The sequence below is a fragment of the Hemitrygon akajei genome, chromosome 8 (genome assembly GCF_048418815.1).
Source record: "Hemitrygon akajei chromosome 8, sHemAka1.3, whole genome shotgun sequence".
NCBI lineage: Eukaryota > Metazoa > Chordata > Chondrichthyes > Myliobatiformes > Dasyatidae > Hemitrygon > Hemitrygon akajei.
In genome coordinates this window covers 175146350-175170049 of record NC_133131.1, presented here as the reverse complement: position 1 = coordinate 175170049, position 23700 = coordinate 175146350, and the positions used below count along the sequence as shown (strand labels likewise).

At 41.9% G+C, this 23700-nt stretch overlaps 1 protein-coding gene across 12 annotated transcripts in view; it reads right to left on the bottom strand.

The window, feature by feature from the left end:
• The window catches only part of hsf1 (heat shock transcription factor 1), a 177765-nt gene that overhangs the window by 30924 nt on the left and 123141 nt on the right, over nucleotides 1–23700 (bottom strand). For 7 of the 12 annotated variants that reach the window (XR_012100083.1, XR_012100082.1, XM_073055148.1 and 4 more), the window contains 2 exons: nucleotides 14020–14103; nucleotides 2294–2399 (listed from right to left, as the gene is read on the bottom strand). Coding sequence is in view for 10 of the 12 variants with exons in the window: in XM_073055148.1 (XP_072911249.1) it covers nucleotides 2294–2399; nucleotides 14020–14103 (190 nt within the window). In the remaining 2 variants the exon portion in view is untranslated. Of the gene's footprint in view, nucleotides 1–2293; nucleotides 2406–14019; nucleotides 14104–23700 lie in introns of all 12 variants that reach the window. The other 5 variants (XM_073055155.1, XM_073055156.1, XM_073055158.1 and 2 more) reach the window with 2 other exon arrangements.

Here is a 23700-nt window from a genome sequence, read left to right as displayed (position 1 = left end):
TGGGCCGTATCCCTCCAAACCCCTCTCATCCATATAGCTGTTCAAGATTTTCTTAAATGTCAAAAGTGAGCCGCATTCACCACTTCATCTGGCAGCTCATTCCACACTCCCACCACTCTCTGCGTGAAGAAGCACCCCCAATGTTCCCTTTAAACTTTCCCCCCTTCACCCTTAACCCATGACCTCTGGTTTTTTTCTCCCCTGGCCTCAGTGGAAAAAGCCTGCTTGTATTCACTCACTCTATCTATACCCATCATAATTTTATACACCTCGATCAAATCACCCCTCATTCTCCTACGCTCCTGGGAATAAAGTCCTAACCTATTCAACCTTTCTCTGTAACTCAGTTTCTCAAGTCCCAGCAACATCCTTGTAAACCTTCTCTGCACTCTTTCAACCTTATTAATATCCTTCCTGTAATTAGGTGACCAAAGCTGCACACAATACTCTAAATTAGTATTAGTAATGATCTTTCAAAAATCATTGGACTCTGGCATGCAAGTCAATTGTTAAGGATGAGGTTATGGAGTACTTGGTGACACAGGACAAGATAGTACAAAGACAGCATGGTTTCCTTCAGCCTGCCTGACAAACCTGTTGGAATTCTTTGAGATTACAAGTAGGATAAAGGGGATGTAGTAGATGTTGTACATTTAGTCTTTCAGAAGGCCTCTGACAAGGTGCCACACATGAGGCTGCTTACCAAGTTAAGAGCCCATGGTATTACAGGAAAGTTACTGTCATGGTTGAAGCATTGGCTGATTGATAGGAGGCAGTGAGTGGGAATAAAAGGATTTTTGTCTCGTTGGCTGCCAGTGACAAGTGGTATTCCGAAGGGGCTGGTGTTGGGATCACTTCTTTTTATGCAGTATATCAATGATTTAGATGATAGAATAGATGGCTTTGTTGCCAAGTTTGCATTTAATATGAAGATTGGTGGAGGGGCAGGTAGTGTTGAGGATGCAGAAGGACTTACACAGATTAGGAAAATGGGCAAGAAAGTGGCAAATGAAATACAATGTTGGAAAATGCATGGTCATGCAATTTGGTAGTAGAAATAAATGTGCAGGCTATTTTCTAAACGGGGAGAAAATCTAAAAATCTGAGATGCAAAGGTACTTGGGAGTCCTTGTGCAGAACACCCCAAAGGTTAAATTGCAGGTTGAGTCAGTGGTGAGGAAGGCAAATGTAATGTTAGCATTCACTTCAAGAGAGCAAAGATGATTCTGGGAATGAAAGGGTCATCACACGAGGAACATTTAATGGCTTGTACTCGTTGGAATTCAGGATGGGGGGGGGATCTCATTGAAACCTTTTGAATGTTGAAAGGCCTAGACAGAGTTGATGTGGAAAGGATGTTTCCCATGGTGGGGGAGTCTTGGACAAGAGGACACAGCCTCAGGATACAGGGGCATCCATTGCAGAGAAATTTCTCAAGCCAAAGGGTGGTGAATTTGTGGAGCTTGTTACCACAGGCGGCTGTGGAGGCCAGGTCGTTGGGTGTATTTAAGGCACAGCTTGATAGGTACTTGATTGGACACAGCATCAAAGGTTACGGGGAGAAGTCTGGGGAGTGGGACTGAGGAGGGGAAAAGAGGATCAGCCACGATTGAATGATGGAGCAGACTCAATGGCCTAAATCACCTAATTCCACTCCTATGTCTTCTGGTCTATGGTTAGCCAGAATAAGAATTTGCAATTATAAATAATGCTATAGAATGCTAATAAATAAAGTCACATCAGTTAGAAAATCTGGCAGCCATTTTCTGGCTGTATTGGCTAAAATAAGATTTGCTTTATTTGTCACATGCACCCTGAAACACAGTAAAATATATCTCTTGCGTCAACATCCAACACAGTTTGAGGCTATGCTGGAAGCAGCTTGCAAGTGTTGCCATGCTTCTGATGCCAACATAGCATGCCCACAACTTGCTAACCCTGATCTGTATATCGTTGTAATATGGGAGGAAACCACAGCACCTGGAGCAAGCCTACATGGCCATGGGAAGAATGCCCAAACTCCTTACAGACAGTGGCAGGAATCAAATGCCAACTGGATATCGCTGGCACTGTAAAGTGATTGCACTAACCGCTATGCTACCATGTTACATTGGTCTGGATCGTGTGCTGGTGCCTTGGGAGTAACAAGGTCATCTGGCTCAGAGAGAGGCAACCCACTGTGTTGCAGCTGGGTTCAGAGGAAGTGAATGTGGTAGCCTGTAGAAGGGATTGTTACCTTTCTCTCCACATCAGTTGACATTCAATAACCTGGAAACATCACAAACAAACTTACATCTAACAGAGTGCTGGATTCCATGCTGAAAGTCTGTCCTGATAACAAGTTCTGTAGGTTATCCAGGCTGGAATCAATTCGATCCAAGTGATTATACAGATCACTTCTGGACATGTAAAGAAAAAAGAAATACTTTTATTAAATAACAGATAGACATTTAGACATTTTCTGTTTTATATCACGACGACTTCATCACTCTCCTCACCTTTAAGATTCCAAGCAGCACAAAATGTCCTGTGTGAATTTAAATAAAGCAGCATATTCATCCAGTGTATTACACTGCTACTACCATACTGCACAGCATGCCAGTGGCTGTGGGTGAGAATGCCCCAGCTTCCTCCCTCACACTGTCCTTGTGCAGTAGCTATCCTCTGGAGAGTGAACAATCCTGAGCAGAGCTGATACTGAAAACCCAACAGATGGCAGAAGCTAACTTACTGCAAGAAACTAAACCTCAGGATTGTATATGGTAACCAATATGTACTTTGATAATAAATTTAACATTCTAATACTTGGGGGATCATAGTTTCAGAATAAAAGATACCAAGGGAGGAGACGGCAAAAGGGATTCAGGACCAAAAGAAGATGGGATAGTTGTCTTTAAACGGCACAGGAGTCAGAGTAATACAGCATGGAAACAGGCCCTTTGGCCCAACTGCTCCATTCCAACCACAGCATCTTCCTTGCTGGTCAAGTTTGGCCCATTATCCCCCAAGCACCTAGCCAAATGCCTGTTAAATGTTGCAACTGCACTGGCCACAAGAATTTCCTCTGCAGCTCATTCTAGCTACTTACTACCTTCTGTGTCAAGTTACCTCTTGGGTCTCTCAGTTCTTTCTCCTCTTATCTTGTAACTGTTCTTTCTCATTTTAGAACCCCTGACCCTGGAGAAAAGACTATGCTTATCCACCGTATCATAACCTTATCATGATTACATGGATTTTCTGAGGACACCCCTCATTCTCCTGTGCTCTAAGATTGAAAGAGTACAGAGAAGATTTACAAGGATGCTGTTGGGAGTTGAGGACCAGAGTTATTGGGAAAGGTTTTTTAAAACTTTTTTTTTAATTGAATTTTCAAATAGGTTACAGAAAGAAAAAAAAATTATCAACCCTTCTCCCCCTCTCCCCAAACATATCCCTATAGAAAAAAAAGAGAAGAAAAAAGAAAGAAAGAAAGAAAGAAAGAAAGGATGCCTAGATATCGGAAGATCCCCACATGCTCCACTGAGTTCATAATAGCTTTAATATGTATAATTATTTCTTTCCCCAGATAACTATGTAACACTTAACTAATAATTTTATCTTCAGAGCACCTATATATTTAATCCTATCTTTTGTAAATAAGGGTGCCAAATTTTCAGAAATATTTCATATTTATCTCTTAAATTATGTAATTTTTTCAAGTGGAATGCAGCTAAAAATTTCATTCTTCCAACAATCTATACTTAATTATGAATCCGATTTCCAAGTAACTGCAATAGCCTTTTTGGCTACTGCCAATGCAATTTTTATGAATTCTTTCTGATATTTATTCAATTTGGATTTCAATTTTATCCCTTCAATATTGCCTAGTAAAAATAACGTTGGATTACATGGAAGTTGTATTCCAATAATTTGTTCCAGTAAAACTCTTAAATTTGTCCAAAAAGGTTGAATTTTAAAACAAGACCAAGTAGAGTGTAAAAAAGTACCAATTTCTTGATTACATTGAAAACATTGATCAGATAAATTTGAGTTTAATCTATTTATTTTTTGTGGTGTAATATATATTTGATGTAAAAAGTTATATTGTACTAATCTTAGTCAAACATTTATTGTATTTGTCATACTGTCAAGACAATCTTGACTAACTTGTTTCATCAATTTTAATATTCAAATCAGTTTCCCATTTTTGTCTTGACTTATGAATTCCTTGTTTAATTGCCTGTTTTTGAATCAAATTATACATACCAGAAATAAAGTTTTTAATTTTTCCTTTATGAATTAAAGTTTCTATTTCATTAGGTTTCGGCAATAACATTGTTTGACCCAGTTTATCTCTTAAATAAGCCCTTAATTGGAAATAACAGAAAAGAGTGTTATTTGATATTTTATAATTATTCTTTAATTGGTCAAATGACATTAATATACCTCCTTCAAAACAGTCTCCTATATATCAAATCCCTTTGTGAAACCAGTTATATAAAAGTTGATTATCCATTGTAAAAGGGATAAGTTTATTTTGAATTAAAGGTCTCTTTGCTAATAAAGATTTCTTTATCTCATCATCAACATTTATCTTACTCCATAAATCAATCAAATGTTTTAGTATAGGAGATTCTTTTCCCGTATCCATTTAGATTCCCATTTATATAAAAAAATCTTCTGGTATATTTTCTCCTATTTTGTCTAATTCTATTCTAATCCATGCTGGTTTATCTTCATCAAAAAAAGATGCAATAAATCTAAGTTGTAATCTAAGTTATCGGGAAAGGTTGAATAGGTCAGGACTTTATTCCCTGGTGTGAAGGAGAATGAGGAGAGATTTGAAAGAAGTATACAAAATAATGAGGGTTAAAGATGGAGCAAATGCTTGTAGGTTTTCCCCCCTCAAGTTGGGTGAGATCAGGTTATGGGTGAAAAGGGAAATATTTAAGGGGAACCCAAGGGGGATCTTCTTCACTCAGAGGGTGGTGCAGATATGGAATGAGCTGATAGCTGCAAACTTAATTGTAAGGTTGAAGATAAATTTGGATAAGTATATGGATGAGAGAGGCATAGTGGGCTACAGTGGAGCTAGAAAGTTTGTGACCCCTGTAGAATTTTCTCTACTTCTGCATAATTATGACCTAAAGTATGATCAGATCTTCACAAACAAGAGAAAATCTGCGGATGCTGGAAATCCTGCCAGAGTGTCTCGGCCTGAAACATCGACTGTACTTGTTTCCATTGATGCTGCTAGCCTGCTGAGTCCCTCCAGCATTTTGTGTTAATTGCTCAGATCTTCATGTAAGTCTTAAAACTAAATAAAGAGAACTCAATTAAATAAATAACACAAAAACTTCCACTTCTTTATATATTTATTGATAAAAATGATCCAATATTACATTTATTTGTTGGAAAAAGTATGTGAACCTTTGCTTTCAGTAGCTGGTCTGACCCCCTTGTAAAGCAATAACTTCAACCAAACGCATCGGCTTGGAGAAATTTTAGGCCATTCCTCCTTACAATATTGCTTCAAAACTCTGGGATGTTGGTGGGCTTCCTTGCAAGAACTGTTTGCTCCAGGTCCTTCCATGGCATTTCTATAGGATTAAGGTCAGGACTTTGACTGAGCCATTCCAAAAGACAAATTTTCTTCTTTTTAAACATTCTGTTCATTTACTCTTGTCTTTCAGATCATTTTTATTGCATTATTCAACTTCTGTTAAGCTTCAGATGACAGACTGCTATCCTGACATTCTCCTGCAAAATGTTTTGATGCAATTTTGAATTCATTGTTCCCTCCAATGATTGTAAGCTGTCTAGGTAAAGCATCATATTTTGAGGCAAATCAGCCTCAAAACATGATGCTCCTTCCATCATGCTTTTCAGTTGGTATAAAGTTTTGGTGTTGGTGTATAGTGCCCTTTTCCCTCCAAACATAGCAATGTGCATTTCTGCCAAAAAGTTCAACTCTTATAGAACATAGAACAGTACAGCACAGTACAGGCCCTTTGGCCCAAAATGTTGTGCCAACCCTGCCTCCCATATAACCCCCCACCTTAAATTCCTCCACATACCTGTCTAGTAGGCGCTGGCTGTCCACTCTACCTATTCCTCTTAATATCTTGTCTCCTCTCATCCTCCTTCTCTTCAAAGAGTAAAGCCCTAGCTCCCTTAATCTCTGATCATAATGCATACTCTCTAAACCAGGCAGCAAGCTGGTAAATCTCCTCTGTACCCTTTCCAATGCTTCCACATCCTTCCTATACTGAGGCAACCAGAAATGGACACAGTACTCCAAGTGTGGCCTAACCACAGTTTCATAGAGCTGCATCATTACATCGCGACTCTTAAACTCTATCCCTTGACTTATGAAAGCTAACATCCCTAAGCTTTCTAACTACCCTACCTACCTGTGAGACAACTTTCAGGGATCTGTGGACATGTTCCCCCAGATCCCTCTGTTCCTCCACACCAACAAGTATCCTGCCATTTACTTTGTACTCTGCCTTGGAGTTTGTCCTTCCAAAGTGTACCACCTCACACTTCTCCGGGTTGAACTCCATCTGCCACTTCTGCATCCTATCAATATCTCTCTGCAATCTTCGACAATCCTCTACACTATCCACACCACCACCAACCTTTGTGTCGTCTGCAAACTTGCCAACCCACCCTTCTACCCCAACATCCAGGTCATTAATAAAAATCACGAAAAGTAGAGGTCCCAATCCTTATGGGACACCACTAGTCACAACCCTCCGATCCGAATGTACTCCCTCCACCACAATGCTCTGCTTTCTTGCAGGCAAGCCAATTCTGAATCCACCTGGCCAAACTTCCCTGGATCCCATGCCTTCTGACTTTCTGAATAAGCCTACCATGTGGAACCTTGTCAAATGCCTTACTAAAATCCATATGGATCACATCCACTGCAATACCCTCATCTATATGCCTGGTCACCTCCTCAAAGAACTCTATCAGGCTTGTTAGACACAATCTTTTCCAACAGCTTTCCCACCACAGATGTAAGGCTCACTGGTCTGTAATTATCTGGACTATCCCTGCTACCTTTTTTTTTTAACAAGGAGATATCATTTGCCTCCCTCCAATCCTCCAGTACCATTCCCGTGGACAATAGACAATAGACAGTAGGTGCAGGAGTAGGCCATTCGGCCTTTCTAGCCAGCACCACCATTCACTGTGATCATGGCTGATCACACACAATTAGTACCCTGTTCCTGCCCTCTCCCCATATCCCTTGACCCCGCTATCTATAAGAGCTCTATCTAACTCTCTCTTGAATGCAACCAGAGACTTGGCCTCCACTGCCTTCTGGGGCAGAGCATTCCACATATCCACCACTCTCTGGGTGAAAAAGTTTTTCCGCATCTCTGTTCTAAATGGCCTACCCCTTATTCTTAAAACTGTGGCCTCTAGTTCTGGACTCACCCATCAGCGGGAACATGCTTCCTGCCTCCAGTGTGTCCAATCCCTTAATAATCTTATATGTTTCAATCAGATCCCCTCTCATCCTTCTAAATTCCAGTGTATACAAGCCCAGTCGCTCCAATCTTTCAACATATGACAGTCCCGCCATTCCGGGAATTAACCTTGTGAACCTACACTGCACTCCCTCAATAGCAATAATGTCCTCCCTCAAATTTGGAGACAAAAACTGCACACAACACTCCAGGTGGGGTCTCACCAGGGCCCTGTACAGCTGCAGAAGGACCTCTTTACTCCTATAACTCAATTCCTCTTGTTATAAAGGCCAGCATGCCATTAGCTTTCTTTACTGCCTGCTGTACCGGCATGCTTGCTTTCATTGACTGATGTACAAGAACACCTAGATCTCGTTGTACTTCCCCTTTTCCTAACTTGACTCCATTTAGATAGTAATCTGCCTTCCTGTTCTTGCCACCAAAGTGGATAACCTCACATTTATCCACATTAAACTGCATCTGCCATACATTTGCCCACTCACCCAACCTGTCCCAAGTCACCCTGCATTCTCATAACATCCTCCTGACATTTCACACTGCCACCCAGCTTTGTGTCATTGGCAAATTTGCTAATGTTACTTTTAATCCCTTCATCTAAATCATTAATGTATATTGTAAACAGCTGCTGTCCCAGCACCGAACCTTGCGGTACCCCACTGGTCACAGCCTGCCATTCCGAAAGGGACCCGCTAATCACTACTCTGTTTCCTGTCAGCCAGCCAATTTTCAATCCATGTCAGTACTCTGCCCCAATACCATGTGCCCTAATTTTGCCCACTAATCTCCTACGTGGGACTTCATCAAAAGCTTTCTGGAAGTCCAGGTACACTACATCCACTGGCTCTCCCTTGCCCATTTTCATAGTTACATCCTCAAAAAACTCCAGAAGATTAGTCAAGCATGACTTTCTCTTCATAAATCCATGCTAACTCGGACTGATCCTTCTACTGCTATCCAAATGTATCGTAATTTCCTCTTTTATAATTGACTCCAGCATCTTTCCCACCACTGACGTCAGGCTAACCGGTCTATAATTCCCTGTTTTCTCTCTCCCTCCTTTCTTAAAAATTGGGACAACATTAGCCACCCTCCAATCAGCAGGAACTGTTCCTGAATCTATAGAACATTGGAAAATGATTACCAATGCATCCATGATTTCTAGAGCCACCTGTTTAAGTACCCTGGGATGCAGACCATCAGGTCCCGGGGACTTATCAGCCTTCAGACTCAACAGTCTATCCAACACCGTTTCTTGCCTAATATAAATTTCCTTCAGTTCATCCTTTACCCTAGTTCCTTTGGCCACTATTACATCTGGGACATTGTTTGTGTCTTCCCTAGTGAAGACAGATCCAAAGTACCTGTTCAACTCATCTGCCATTTCCTTGTTCCCCATAATAAATTCATCCGTTTCTGTCTTTAATGGCCCAATTTTGGTCTTAACTATTTTTTTTGCTATTCACATACCTAAAGAAGCTTTTACTATCCTCCTTTATATTCTTGGCTAGTTTACCTTCGTACCTCATTTTTTCTTGGCGTATTGCCTTTTTTGTTATCTTCTGTTGCTCTTTAAAAGCTTCCCAGTCCTCCGGTTTCCCGCTCATCTTTGCTATGTTATACTTCTTCTCTTTTATTTTTATACTGCCCTTTACTTCCCTCGTCAGCCACGGCCGCCCCTTACTCCCCCTTAGGATCTTCCTTCCTCTTTGGAATGAACCGATCCTGCACCTTCTGCATTATTCCCAGAAATACCTGCCATTTTTGTTCCACTGTCTTCCCTGCTAGGGTATTGTTCCATTGAACTTTGGCCAGCTCCTCCCTCATAGCTCCATAGTTCCCTTTGTCAACTGTAATACTGACACATCCGATTTTCCCTTCTCCTTCTCAAATTGTAGGTTAAAACATATCATATTATGGTCACTACCTCCCAATGGTTCCTTTACCTCGAGGTCCCTGATCAAATCCGGTTCATTGCATAACACTAAATCTAGAATTGCCCTCTCCCTGGTAGACTCCAGTACAAGCAGTTCTAAGAATCCATCTCGGAGGCACTCCACAAACTCCCTTTCTTGGGGTCCAGTACCATTTTGATTCTCCCAGTCTACCTGCATGTTGAAATCCCCCATGACAACTGTATCATTACCTTTGTGACATGCCAATTTTAACTCTTCATTCAACTTACACCCTACATCCAGACTGCTGTTTGGGGGCCTGTAGATAATTCCCATTAGGGTCTTTCTACCCTTAGAATTTCTCAGTTCTATCCATACTGACTCTACATCCCCAGATTCTATGTCTCCCCTCGCAAGGGACTGAATATCATTCCTCACCAACAGAGCCACCCCACCCCCTCTGCCAGTCAGTCTGTCCTTTCGATAAGATGTATATCCTTGAATATTCATTTCCCAGGCCCTGTCCACTTGAAGCCATGTTTCCTGACAACAAGGACATAAAGATCCTAGTCTGAGGCTCAGCAATCTCTTCCCTTGCCTCGTGGAGCAACCTGGGGAATATTCCATCAGGCCCCGGGGACCTATCCATCCTAATGTACTTTAACAACTCCCAACACCTCTTCTCCCTTAATATCAACATGCTCCAGAACATCAACCTCACTCATATTGTCCTCATTGTCATCAAGTTCCCTCTCATTGGAACCGAAGAGAAGTATTCATTGAGGACCTTGCTCACTTCCACAGCCTCCAAGCACATCTACCCACCTTTATCTCTAATCGGTCCTACCTTCACTCCTGTCATCCTTTTGTTCTTCACATAATTGAAGAATGCCTTGGGGTTTTCCTTTACCCTACTCGTCAAGGCCTTCTCATGCCCCCTTCTTGCTCCCCCTTCTTTCTCTCCTCAGCCCCTTCAAGCTCCTTTCTTGCTACCCTATATTCCTCAATAGACCCATCTGATCCTTACTTCCTAAACCTCATGTATGCTGCCTTCTTCCACCTGACTAGATTTTCCACCTCACTTGTCACCCATGGTTCCTTCACCCTACCATTCTTTATCTTCCTCACTGGGACAAATTTATCCCTAACATCCTGCAAGAGATCCCTAAACATCGACCACATGTCCACAGTACAGTTCCCTGCAAAAACATCATCCCAATTCACACCCACAAGTTCTAGCCTTACAGCCTCATAATTTGCCCTTCCCCAATTAAAAACTTTCCAGTCCTCTCTGATCCTATCCTTTTCCATGATAATGCTAAAAGCCAGGGAGCAGGGGTCACTGTCCCCCAGATGCTCACCCACTGAGAGATCTGTGACCTGACCCGGTTCGTTACCTAATACTAGATCTAGTATGGCATTCCACTACATACTGTGACAAGAATCCATTCTGGACACACTTAACAAACTCTGCCCCATCTAAACCATTGGAACTAATCAGGTGCCAATCAGTATTAGGGAAGTTAAAGTCACCCATGATAACAACCCTGTTATTTTTGCACCTTTCCAAAATCTGCCTCCTAATCTGCTCCTCGGTATCTCTGCTGATACCAGGGGGCCTATAGAATACCCCCAGTAGAGTTACTGCTCCCTTCCTGTTCCTGACTTCCACCCATACTGACTCAAAAGAGGATCCTGCTACATTACCCACCCTTTCTGTAGCTGTAATAGTATCCCTGACCAGTAATGCCACCCCTCCTTTCCCCCCCTCCCCCCAACTCTCTATCCTTTTTAAAACACTGAAATCCAGGAATATTGAGAATCCATGAATCCATTCCTGTCCTGGTGCCAGCCAAGTCTCTGTAATGGCCACTACATCATAAATCCATGTATGTATTCAAGCTCTCATATCATCACCTTTATTCCTGATGCTTCTTGCATTGAAGTACACACACTTTAGCCCTTCTACCTTACTACCTTTACATCCTTTATTCTGTTTCTCTTTCCCTGTTAGATCTGGCTTTACTCCATGCACTATACTTGCAGTTCTCACATGACCTTTATCTTCCTCCACCTCACTATCTGCTCTGACACTCTGGTTCCCCTCCCCCTGCAAATCTAGTTTAAACTCCCTGGAGCAGCACTAACAAACCTTCCTGCAAGGATGTTAGACCCCCTCCAGTTCAGGTGCAACCCGTCCCATCGGAACAGGTCCCACCTTCCCTGGAACAAGGGAATTGTCCAGAAACATGAAGATCTCCCTCCTGCACCAACTCCTTAGCTACGAATTTAGCTGCATTAGCTTCCTATTTTTAGCCTCACTAGCACATGGCATGGGTAGCAATCCTGAGATTGCAACCCTGGAGGTCCTGTCCTTCAACTTTGCACCTAACTCCCTAAACTCTCTTTGCAGGACCTCCTCATCTGTTCTTAGAACATTGTCCCAGAAGCACTGTAAAACATACAGGTGGTCTTTTGCAAACTTAAGTTGTACAGCAGTGTTTTGCTTTGGAGAGCAGTGGTTTCCTCCGTGGTGTCCTTCCATGAATACCATTCTTGTTCAGTGTTTTTATTATACTGGACACGTGAACAGAGACTTTAGCAAGTTCTAGAGCTTTCTGCAGGTCTTTTGCTGTTACTCCCAGAGTTCTGCTCAGCACTGGACAGTGTGCTCTAGGTGTGACCTTTGCAGGATGCTCCCTGCTAGGGAGAGCAGCAACAGTACTGAGTTTCCTCCATTTGGAGACAATTTCTCTTACTGTGGACTGATGAAACACTCAAGTCTTTAGAAATGCTTTCGCAGCCTTTTCCAGCTTCATGGTTCTCTACAATTCTTCTTCTAAGGTCCTCCAAAAGTTGTTTTGGCGGAGGCATTGTGCACATAAACAGATCTTTCTTGAGAAGAGCAGGCTCTATCAGTAACCTGACTTTGTGCGTCTTTTTTATAGGGCAGAGCACCTCTACAACCCACACCTCCGACCTCATGTCATTGATTGGAACACCCAACTCCAAAAAGCTTTTGTAGAAAGCACTACCCCAGAGGTTCACATACTTTTTCCAACAAATAAATAGAATATATTGGAACATTTTTCTCAATAAATATACGAAGAAGTATAATGTTCTGTGTTATTTATTTAATTGGATTCTCTTTATAAAATTTTATAACTTACGTGAATAGATGATCACATTTTAGGTCACATTTATGTAGAAATAGAGAAAATTCTACAGGATTCACAAACTTTCTAGCACCACTGTATGGTCCTGGTGGGACTAGGCAGAATAAAAGCTTGTCATTGGCTAGATGGGCTGAAGGGCCTGGTTTTGTGCTGTAGTGCTTGATGACTTTATCTGCCAACATGATGTTCCTACTCCCAAACTTGATGCCCTCAAGTATGGCTTGTTCTTGTTCCTGTGACTTCTGAGTCTATTCTCCATGGAGTAACTGAGTGTAGAGCACCACCCACCAAAAGTGGCCCAAACAATTTAACAAAAAAAAAAAGATTTTGTACAGGAATACATGTTATAATTATCAAGACAGTGTCATGTTAAAAGCCTAAAAGTCCTTGCTGTTTACATTCTCTCTCCAATTCATAAAGAGACCATCAAACATACATAGAAATATGAACATAAGCAGACAACATATGGAATAAAAAGCAGCCATAAAAAGCAGAGATTGAAGCCATGCATTACTAAGGTAAAAGGCCATGCAGTTAATAACTGTGGAAGAGGAGGAGAAGTCCTTTATTTGAATTACTATCATCTTGGGGTTGGGCATTGAAGAAGACTGAGGCAAAGTCAGAGGGAGTAAGTCCTCATGGGGGCTGTATTACAGATATAAAAGAAAACTCCACAACTTTATTAATGTTCATTGCAGATTTACTTTTTCATGAAGAGATTAATGTTGGGAGAAAAAGGTTGGTCAGGATCTCTTGGGTTCCTGGAAAGTTTATATAATCACAAATGAGATAGGAAATGTGAACTAACATTAAAAACAGATGTCATGCTGGACATCGCAAGGAAATACCTATTCATAGCTCATCAAAATTGGTGCAAGTATAACAGTGATGAAGAGTCACTTTAAAGAGTGCACAACTTGAAGAGAGCGATCAGAATATACTAAGCACACACAACTAATACGAGATATTGCACAACATCAGCGTATCTAAAAAATAATAAACAGGAAAACTGCATTTTCTCTTGATAATACATCACCGTGTCTATGAGAGAACATTTTGCAACCTCAAATCACCTTCAAAAGGAGGACTGACAATTATAGATTTGTTGAATGTCGAACACTGACACTCCATGATTATAAATTTTATTGTCTCGAGCTCCCAATGGGTTTTCACAGAAAGAATCGTGAGTGTTTACCTATCACTGGTGGAACAGTGAGATGTTGAATTGAGGGAGTTTAAGACCATTTGGCCCACTGTGTCTGCTTGCTTTGCCATTCTGTCATGACTGATTTATTATCCCTCTCAACCCCGTTGATTCTCTTGACAACCCTGCCAAGAGGGTGCGTTAGAAAGCTCAATTAGGTGCAAGTCCTCCCTCCCTTTGCTAAACCCACTGCACTCAAGCTGGAGATTTTGTAGTGAGACACGTTGTGCATATCTATGAGAGTGCAGCATAATAGAAGTGCTAACCCTAGCAGAGCTCTGGGATGAGTAGAAGAGGAAAGACTGGAGATAACGCAATTGACTTCTGACATCTGCTGGGCTTGAATCAAACTGAAAGATAAAAACAGAAGATCATGGGAGGCACTACACTGCAGAAGGAACAGCCACCATTTCCCAAATCACATCAGCATCCTCCAAACCTTATGCAAACATTATTTCACTGTGAAGGTGATAAAATGGTATTTTTGGATATTAGGAAAGAATAGCATGTGCTTTTTGATGTGGTGTATACCACAAGACACTGAGGCCCATCTTTAAAAATAATTAGGTCGCTTGTTCCTACGATGTGGATGTCGCTGGCTAGCCCATCCCTTCACACCACCACTAGTTGCTCTGAAGTTGATGAGTAACCTTCCCGAACTGTTGCAGTCTGAACAATGACTACAAGCATTGACACAACTGGTATCTGAACATGAGATTCTTTGCTAGAAATCTTAAGCAACACACAATCTTGAGGAACTGGAGCAAATCAGGTAGCATTGATGGAGTAGAATGAACTGTCAACGTTTTGGGCTGAGACGCTTTATCAGAGTCAGAACTGCTTAACCACGATTCAACGGTCAGGAGTTGCTCAGTTGTATCAATGGTTAAGAGCAATTTAAAAAGAGGCAAGTTGCCTTTAAGAACAAATAGGAATAGTTAATGAATACTGGCCTTGCCAGCAATGACTATGATCTGTAAATGAATACAGTTCCCATATTCTACTTAAATGGACCACTTGGCTTGAATGGCCTGAACTAATGTGTGAAGATGTTTGTCACTGGTGGGGTAAACAAGTAAAAGAATTAAAATCGAGACTCTTGTTGGATTTACAGTATACGTGAGTAAATGCAGCTATGTTCCAGGATGCTGCAACTGTTGTGTGCCAACCTGCAGTACATTATGCTGCCATCTCTCGTTACAACTGAGAATGTTAATTAAATGGAATTAAAGTCACCATTCACAATGCATAGTGAGAATAACCAGATATTGTCAGTTCAGAGATTAAATCAAATTGGCCTTAAGTGTTTGTTACAGTAAGTTCTATGAATTGTTCTAACACAGGAAGTAATTAGACAAATATTTCATATACCACTATAGTCTAGTCTAAAGCACAAAACTCAGGAGACAAACCGTCGACCAACATCTTTCATAACCTGATTCCTAGTTATCAACTCCACCCTGCCTCCTGTAAAACTGTTATTCATTTTCTCAGTTCCCTCATCTCCACATCCGGCTCCAGGATGGACTTTCCTTTTCAGGTTATCAGATGACCTCCTTCAAAGAACAGGGTTTCCCTTCCTCCACCACTGATGCTGGCCTCACTCACATTTCCTAAACATCTGCGCTCACTCCTTCTTCCCACTGCCTTAACAGTGATAAAAGTTCCTCTAGTCCTCACCTACCATCTCATAAGCCTCCGCATCCAACGCATCATTCTCCACAACTTCTGCCATCTCTAAAGGAATCCAACTGCAAAATGCATCTTTTCCTCCCCCCACCTTTCCACAGTGTGGTTCCCACCCTGATTCTTTTGACAATTTGTCTCTTTCCACCAATCTTCCTTCTGGCACTTATCACTGCAAGCAGCAAAAGTAGAGCCTAAAATTCCCATTTACCTCCTCCATCAACTCCAAACAGACCTTCTAGGCGAGGCAACACTTCACCTGTGAATCTGCTGGGGTCACCTATTCAGTCTGGTGCTCCTGATGCAACCTCCTTTGCATCGGTGAAACCCATCGTAAATTGGGGGACCACTTAGATGAGCATCTCCGCTCCATCCACCAAAGGCAGAACTTCCCGGTGGCCAAACACTTTAATTCCAATTCCCATTTGTTTCAACATGTCAGTCCATGGCCTCCTCATGTGCCAAGATGAGGTCACCCTCAGGGTGGAGGAGCAAAACCTCATATTCTGCCGGAGTAGCCTCCTACCTGATGGCATGAAAATCAATTTTTCCTTCTGGTAAAAAATTCCCTCCACCTCCCACCTTTTTTTATTCTTTACTCTGGCCTCTTACCTCCCTATCACCTCCCCGTGTCCTCTCCTCATTTCCTTTCTCCTATGGTCCACACTCCTCTCCTATCAGATGCCTTCCTCTCTGGCCCTTTATCTTTCATAGCCACTTGCCTTTACCTATCACCTTCTAGCTATCCTCCTTCCTCCTCCCCCACCACTGTCTTATTCTGACATATTCCCCCCTTTCTTACAGGTCCTGAGGAAGGGTCTTGACCCGAAACATTGACCGTTTATTCATTTCAATAGACACTGCCTGACCTGCTGAGCTCCCCAGCATTTTGTGTGTTGCTTTGGATTTTCAGCATCTGTAGGCTTTCTTGTGTTTACTCTTAAATCAATCCATTATTGACATTATCTAACTCTACCACAGCAAAATTTTTTCATTATGCTTTTCTTTTTCAGAGGCAGATTTAGAGCTCATGGGTGTGAGTTAGGTAACACTACAACTCCAGCTCTAAGATCAGGGTTCAATTCCTGCCACTATCTGTACATTCTCCCTGTGACCGAGTTTCTTCTGGGTGTTCCAGTTTCCACCCACGTTTAAAGACATACGGGTTAGGGTTAGTAAATAGCTATGCAAGTCTGTGGGTTAGCGTTAGTGTGTAGCTATGCAAGTCTGTGGGTTAGCGTTAGTGAGTTGCTATGAAAGTATGTGGGTTAACTCTGGTGAGTTGCTATGTTGCCGCCTGAAGTGTAGCAACACTTGCTGGGCTGCCCCAAGGACATCGTCAGTGTTGGTTGTTGACGCAAACCAACACTTTTCACTATATAACTTGATGTACATGTGACAAAGAGAGCTAATATTTTGAATCTTGATTAAACAAGGTCTCGCTATCAACAGACAGCACACTGCAGACCACAACCACTTGGTAAGGAAAAGTTTATCTTTTGCTCTTCTGCTAAACACCTCAATAGAGGCAGGTACTCCTTATAGTTCTTTCCGTCTCAGATCTTCACATCTTTCTTAAGGCTCAGAATCCATAACTGGATAAAGTGCTCTAGTGTAGGTCAAACTGCTGACTTATAGAAGTTCAAAGCTTTATCATGTGTTCATGGGATCTGTTTGTTGGCAATGCAGGCACTTATTCTTCACTTTTAGTTGTCCCACTGATCAGAGTGGCCACTTCAGAGATTGCACGGGTGGGGTTGGACATTAAAGCTAGCCTAGCCAAAGGCAGTAGATTTTCTCTTTCTGAATACCTAATAGCATCAGTGTCATCATCACCATTAACAAATCCAAATTTACTTGTTACTTGATTTTAACTTCCCCACCAGTTTGGTGGGCCCTGGGTCAAAGGCTCAGGCATGAGGCTGCATATCTAGGTACTTAACCATAATGTAAATGTACTCATCTTCACTTGCACTCAGATCAGAAGACACAGAAGCAGAATTAGGTCATTTGGACCCTCTATTCTGCTCCATCATTCCATCCCTCTCAACCTCATTCACTTGCCATTTCCCTGTAACCTTTCCGTACATACATCCTTGATGGTGGGTCGACTGCTGCCAGTGATGCACTTAACAGTTTTGACTAACATTGTAAAGTATCCTTATCTGCAGCAGTGCAGTTTCCCTCCCATGCAGTGATGGGATGCTTTGTGAGTATAGATGTGCATACCACAGCTCTCTTCAGCCTGCTCAAAGGTAGAGGCATTGGTGAGAAAACAGCACTAACTTTCAATCCCACTGCTGATTGCACAAGTTCCTGAAAAGAATTTGTAGAGCTTGTAGGCAAATACAGGGTCCAGCCGAATAAATTATATGCAGTACACAAGAGATTCTGCAGATGCTGGAAATCCAGAATTTAACATATGGATTAGGGCTACTGTGTTGTGGGCATGCTATGTTGGTACTGCAAGCATGGCAACATCTTTGGCCTGCCTGTAGCACAATCCTCACTGATTTGTCAAAAGGACACGAGTTTTGATATACATGCAAAAAATGAAGCTAATTTTTAGATGTTTAATCTTTATAAAGAGGGAAATGCAAACCACCTTGAAAGATGGAAAGACAGGAACAGAAGAATACTTCAGTTTCTGCCATATTGATAGACTAATGATTCAGTTAGCTGGGTTGAATTTATAGAGTCATAGAAAAGTACAGCACAAAAACAAGCCCTCTGGCTCATTTAGCCTGTGCTGAACCATTTAAACTACCTACTCCCATTGACCTGTACCAGGACCATAGACCCTCTCTATCTTCCAGGTACCTAGCCACGCTTCTTGAAATTGTACGTTGAAATTGAGCTCACATGGTTCACTTGTGCTGACAATACATTTCACACCCATGACCCTCTGAGTGAAGAAGTTCCCCTTATCCCATGACCTAGGGTAAAGGAAAGCAGGCTTTTTCCACTATCTATACCCCTCATCATTTTCTATATCTCTATCAAATCTCCCTTTAATCTTCTACGTTCCAAGGAATAAAGTCTTTACCTATTCAATCTTTCCTCATAACTCAGGTATTCCAGACCCAGCAACATCCTTGTAAACTTTCTCTGTACTCTTTCAACCTTACTTAAATCTTTCCTGTATGTAGGTGACTAAAACTGCACACAATATTCCAAATTAGGCCTCACCAATGTCTTATACAACTTCAACATAACATCCTATCTCCTGTACTCAATACATTAATTTATGAAGTTTATGAACCTACCTACCTGTGACAACTCTTTCAATCAATTATGGACCTGTATTCCCAGATCCCTTTGTTCTACCACACTCCTCAGTGCCCTACCATTCACTGTGTAAGACCTACCCTGGCTGGTCCTACCAAAGTGCAAACCCTCACCCTTGACTGCAGTAAACACTATCTACCATTTTTCCAGTTCGTCCAGGTTGAGTCTTCCTCATGGTCCACTACATCTTCAATCTTGGTATCATCTGCAAATCTACTGATCCAGTTATCCACATTATAATCCAGATCATTGCTCTTGATGAAGAACGACAACAGATTGAGCACTGATCCCTGAGGTGCTCCACTAGTCACAGGTCTCCAGTCAGAGAGGCAACTATCTACCACCACTTTCTGGCTTCTCCCACAAAGTCAATGTCTAATCCAATTTACTACCTCATCCTGAATGCTGAACCTTCTTGACCAACCTCCCATGTGGGAGCTTGTTAAATGCCTTGCCAAAGTCCACGTAGATAACATCCACTGTCTTGCCTTCATCAACTTTCCTGGTACCCCCCCTCAATAACTCAGTAAGATTGGTTAGACATGACCTACCATGCATGAACCCATGCTGACTATCCTTAATCAGTCCTCGTCTATCCAAATACTCATATATCTGCTTCTTTAGAATACCTTACAACAGTTTTCCCATGACTGATGCCATGCTCACTGGCCTACAACTTCCTGGTTTATTTTTACAACCTTTCTTGAATAGTGGAGCAACACTGGCTGTTCTCCAATCCTCTGGCATGTTACCTGTTGCTCAGGATGATTTAAATATCTCTGCGAGGTCCCTAACTTGCCTCCTACAGGATCTGAGTTAACACCTTGTCACCACCCTAACTTGCCTCAAGACAGCAAGCATTTCATCCACCGCATTGTCAGGACCACGGAGCCTCTTTAAGCCAGAGGAAGCGGATTTATGATCAACTTATTTTGGTAAACACAGACATGATGGTTCTGTCTCAGTCCTGCTCACCTGACCTTGAACAGCTAGCAGTCAAATATCATCCATTTTATCTGTTGAGGGAATTTTTTACAATCATCCTGGTAGTGGTGTACATTCTACCTCTGGCCAACGTCAGGCAGGCACTGGACAAGCTGAGCACTGTGATCAGGAGTCACAAATCACTCTGAAGCCTTCCCAGGAGATTTCCAGGGGATTTCAACCAGGCCATCTTGAAGAGGCCTGACCAACTACCACCATCACATCACCTGTGTAACCAGAGGCACCAACACACTTGATGACTTTTACACCACCATCAAGAATGTTTACCGTATCATCCCATGCCTGCACTTTGGCAGGTCCAATCACCAGGCTGTACTTCTACTTCTGGCACACCAGCAGAGATTGAGGACTATAGCACCAGCAATGAGGAGCATGAAGGGAAGTGAAAAAACACAAAGGACTGTTTCAATCAGTGGACTGGACAATATTCAGGGAATCATCTACTAATTGTCACTGAGAGTTCATCAAGACCTGCGTGTGCCTTCGAGAACATACCGGACATATCCAAACCAAAAGCTGGAGATGAACCATGAGCTTCAGTCTGCTGAAGGCTATAACTATGAGCTGAAAGAAGGACACAGTTGGGAGCTTAACATCAAAGGATATAGAAACACAGACAACCTACAGCACAATATAGGCCCATTGGCCCATAAAGCTGTACCAAACATGCCTTTACCTTAGAAATTACCTAGGGTTACAACAGCCCTCTATTTTTCTAAGCTCCATGTACCTATCCAGCAGTCTTTTAAAAGACCCTATTGTATCCACCTCCACCAGCTCATTCCACACACTTGCCACTCTCTGTATAAAAAACTTACCCCTGACATCTCCTCTATGCCCACTTCCACGCACCTTAAAACTGTGCCCTCTTGTGCTAGTCATTTCAGCCCTGGGAAATAGCCTCCGACTATCTACATGATCAAAGCCTCTCATCATCTTGTACACCTCTCATCCTCTGTCGCTCCAAGAGAAAAAGCCGAGTTCACTCAACCTATTCTCATAAGGCATGCTCCCCAATCCAGGCAACATCCTTGTACATCTCCTCTGCACCTCTTCTATGGTTTCCACATCCTTCCTGTAGAGAGGCGAGCAGAACTGAGCACAGTACTCCAAGTGGAGTCTGACCAGGGTCCTATATAGCTACAACATTACGTCTCTGCTCCTAAACTCAATCCCACGATTGATGAAGGCCAATACACTGTATGCCTTCTTAACCACAGATTCAACCTGTGCAGTAGCTTTGAGTGTCCTATGGACTCGGACCCCAAGATCCCTCTGATCTTCCATACTGCCAAGAGTCTTACCATTAACACTATATTCTGCCATCATATTTGACCTACCATAATGAATCACTTCACACTTATCTGGGTTGAACGCCATCTGCCACTTCTCAGCCCAGTGTTGCATCCTATCAATGTCCTGCTGTAACCTCCGACAGCCCTCCACACTATCCATAACACCCCCAATCTTGGTGACATCAGCAAATTTACTAACCCATCCGTCCACTTCCTCATCCAGGTCATTAATAAAAATCACAAAGAGTAGGGGTCCCAGAACAGATCCCTGAGGCACACCACTGGTCACCAACCTCCATGCAGAATGTGACCTGTCTAGAACCACACTTTGCCTTCTGTAGGCAAGCCAGTTCTGGATTCACAAAGCAATGTCCCCTTGGATCCCATGCCTCCTTACTTTCTCAATAAGCCTTGCATGGGATACCTTGTCAAATTCCTTGCTGAAATCCATATACACTACATCTACTGCTCTTCCTTCATCAATGTGTTTAGTCATATCCTCAAAAAATTCAATCAGGCTCATAAGGCACGACCTGCCTTTGATAAAGCCATGCTGACTATTCATAATCATGTTATGCCTCTCCAGATGTTCATAAATCCTACCTCTCAGAATCTTCTCCATAATCTTACCAACGACTGAAGTAAGACTCACTGGTCTACAATTTCCTGGGGTATCTCTACTCCCTTTCTTGAATAAAGGAACAGCATCCGCAACCCTCCAATCCTCCAGAGCCTCTCCCGTCCCCATTGATGATGCAAAGATCATTGATGAGGCTCAGCAATCTCCTCCCTTGCCTCCCACTGTAGCCTGGGATACATCTTGTCCGGTCCTGGTGACTTATCCAACTTGATGCTTTCCAAAAGCTCTAGCACATCCTTTTTCTTAATATCTACATGCTCAAGCTTTTTAGTCTGCTGTAAGTTATCCCTACAATCGTCAAGATCTTTTTCCATAGTGAATACTGAAGCTAAGTATTCATTAAATACCTCTGCTATTTCCTCTGGTTCCATACACACTTCCCCATTGTCACACTTGATGGTCCTATTCTCTCATGTCTTATACTATTGCACTTCACATATTTGTAGAATGCCTTGGGATTTTCCTTAATCCTGTCCACCAAGCCCTTCTCATAGCCCCTTATGACTCTCCTAATTTCCTTCTTAAGTTCCTTCCTGTTAGCCTTATAATTTTATAGAACTCTATCACTACCTAGCTTTTTGAACCTTTCATAAGCTTTTCTTTTCTTCTTGACTAGATTTACACCACTGTTCCTGTATCCTGTACAAATTGTGTCAAGGTTTCTTGACACAATATGTAGATAAGCCTACAAGAGGAGAGGTTGTACTTGATCTGGTTTTGGGAAATGAACCTGGTCAGGTGTCAGATCTCTCAAAGGGAGAGCGTTTTGGAGATAGTGATCATAATTCTATCTGCTTTACCATAGCACTGGAGAGGGATAGGAACAGACAAGTTAGGAAAGTGTTTAATTGGAGTTAGGGGAAAATGAGGCTATCAGTTTTTTATAAACCACATAGACTCAAGGCTGTAATTGCTGCCTAAGGTGCATCTACTAAATACTGACTTGAAGCGGGTGAAAAAATTATACAATTAATTATTTTGTCTTTAACAATTTTAATAAATTTAAACCAATTTCTAGAAATTTGTTTTCAGTTTCACACGAAAGCATCTTTTCTGTTGCCCCAGTTCCAAAAAAAACCAAACTAAATCCACTGTGATTCAATGTTGTAAAACAATAAAACATGAAAACTTCCGAGGGGGAGGGAGGGTGAACACTTTTTAAAGGTACTGTATAGCTAGGGTGCCTAAGACTTCCACAGTATTGTATTTATCATTGTGGAGCTGAGCGTGAGCTTGTAAATCAGGCAAAATCAAAGGATGTTAAGAATAGAGAGGCTGGAGTGCCACAGGAAGGCATGGGACAGGTGGCAGAGGAGTGCCAGGGGTGGGTGGTGGCATTAGTGCAAACACACACAGCCCTGAGACACCAGGCAAGATCATTTGATTCCAAGCAATTGGTTTATTGATTATTACATAATGTCTCCCTGGTGCTTTCTGCTCCCTCCCCTCTTCCTTCCCCTTTTCCCAACCATGATTCTCCCCTCTCTGCTCCCTTCCCATTCTCAGTCCACAATGGAGATCTGTATCGGAATCAGGTTTATCATCTCTCATGTTATTAAATATGTTTTTTGCAGCAGCAGTACAGTGCAATATACAAAATTACTACCGTACTATTCAAAAGTCTTAAGTACCCTAGCTACATACAATAAAATGGCTTCAGCCTTTTGCACAATATTGTATATGGTGACATATATAGACTTTGATAGTAAGTTTGCTCTCTGACTTGGAGAAAACAGGGTTTAATCTGGAACAGTAAGCATGTATTTATTAAGGGAAGATTAACCTAATTGAATTTTTTTTTGACGAATCAATACCCATGTGGGATTACAAAATCCTATAATAAGAGGCTATTCAAATGAAGAAACATGAGATTCTCTGGAATGGCAAATCAGATCTAAAGATTGGCTCAGTGGTAAGCAGTGAGGGCACAAATCAGTCATATAACACTGAATCAGGCCCTTTATTCAACTTGTCTGTACCACCCATTGCATTACTTTAACACCATTAGCCTGCATTCAAAACTACAGATCGAT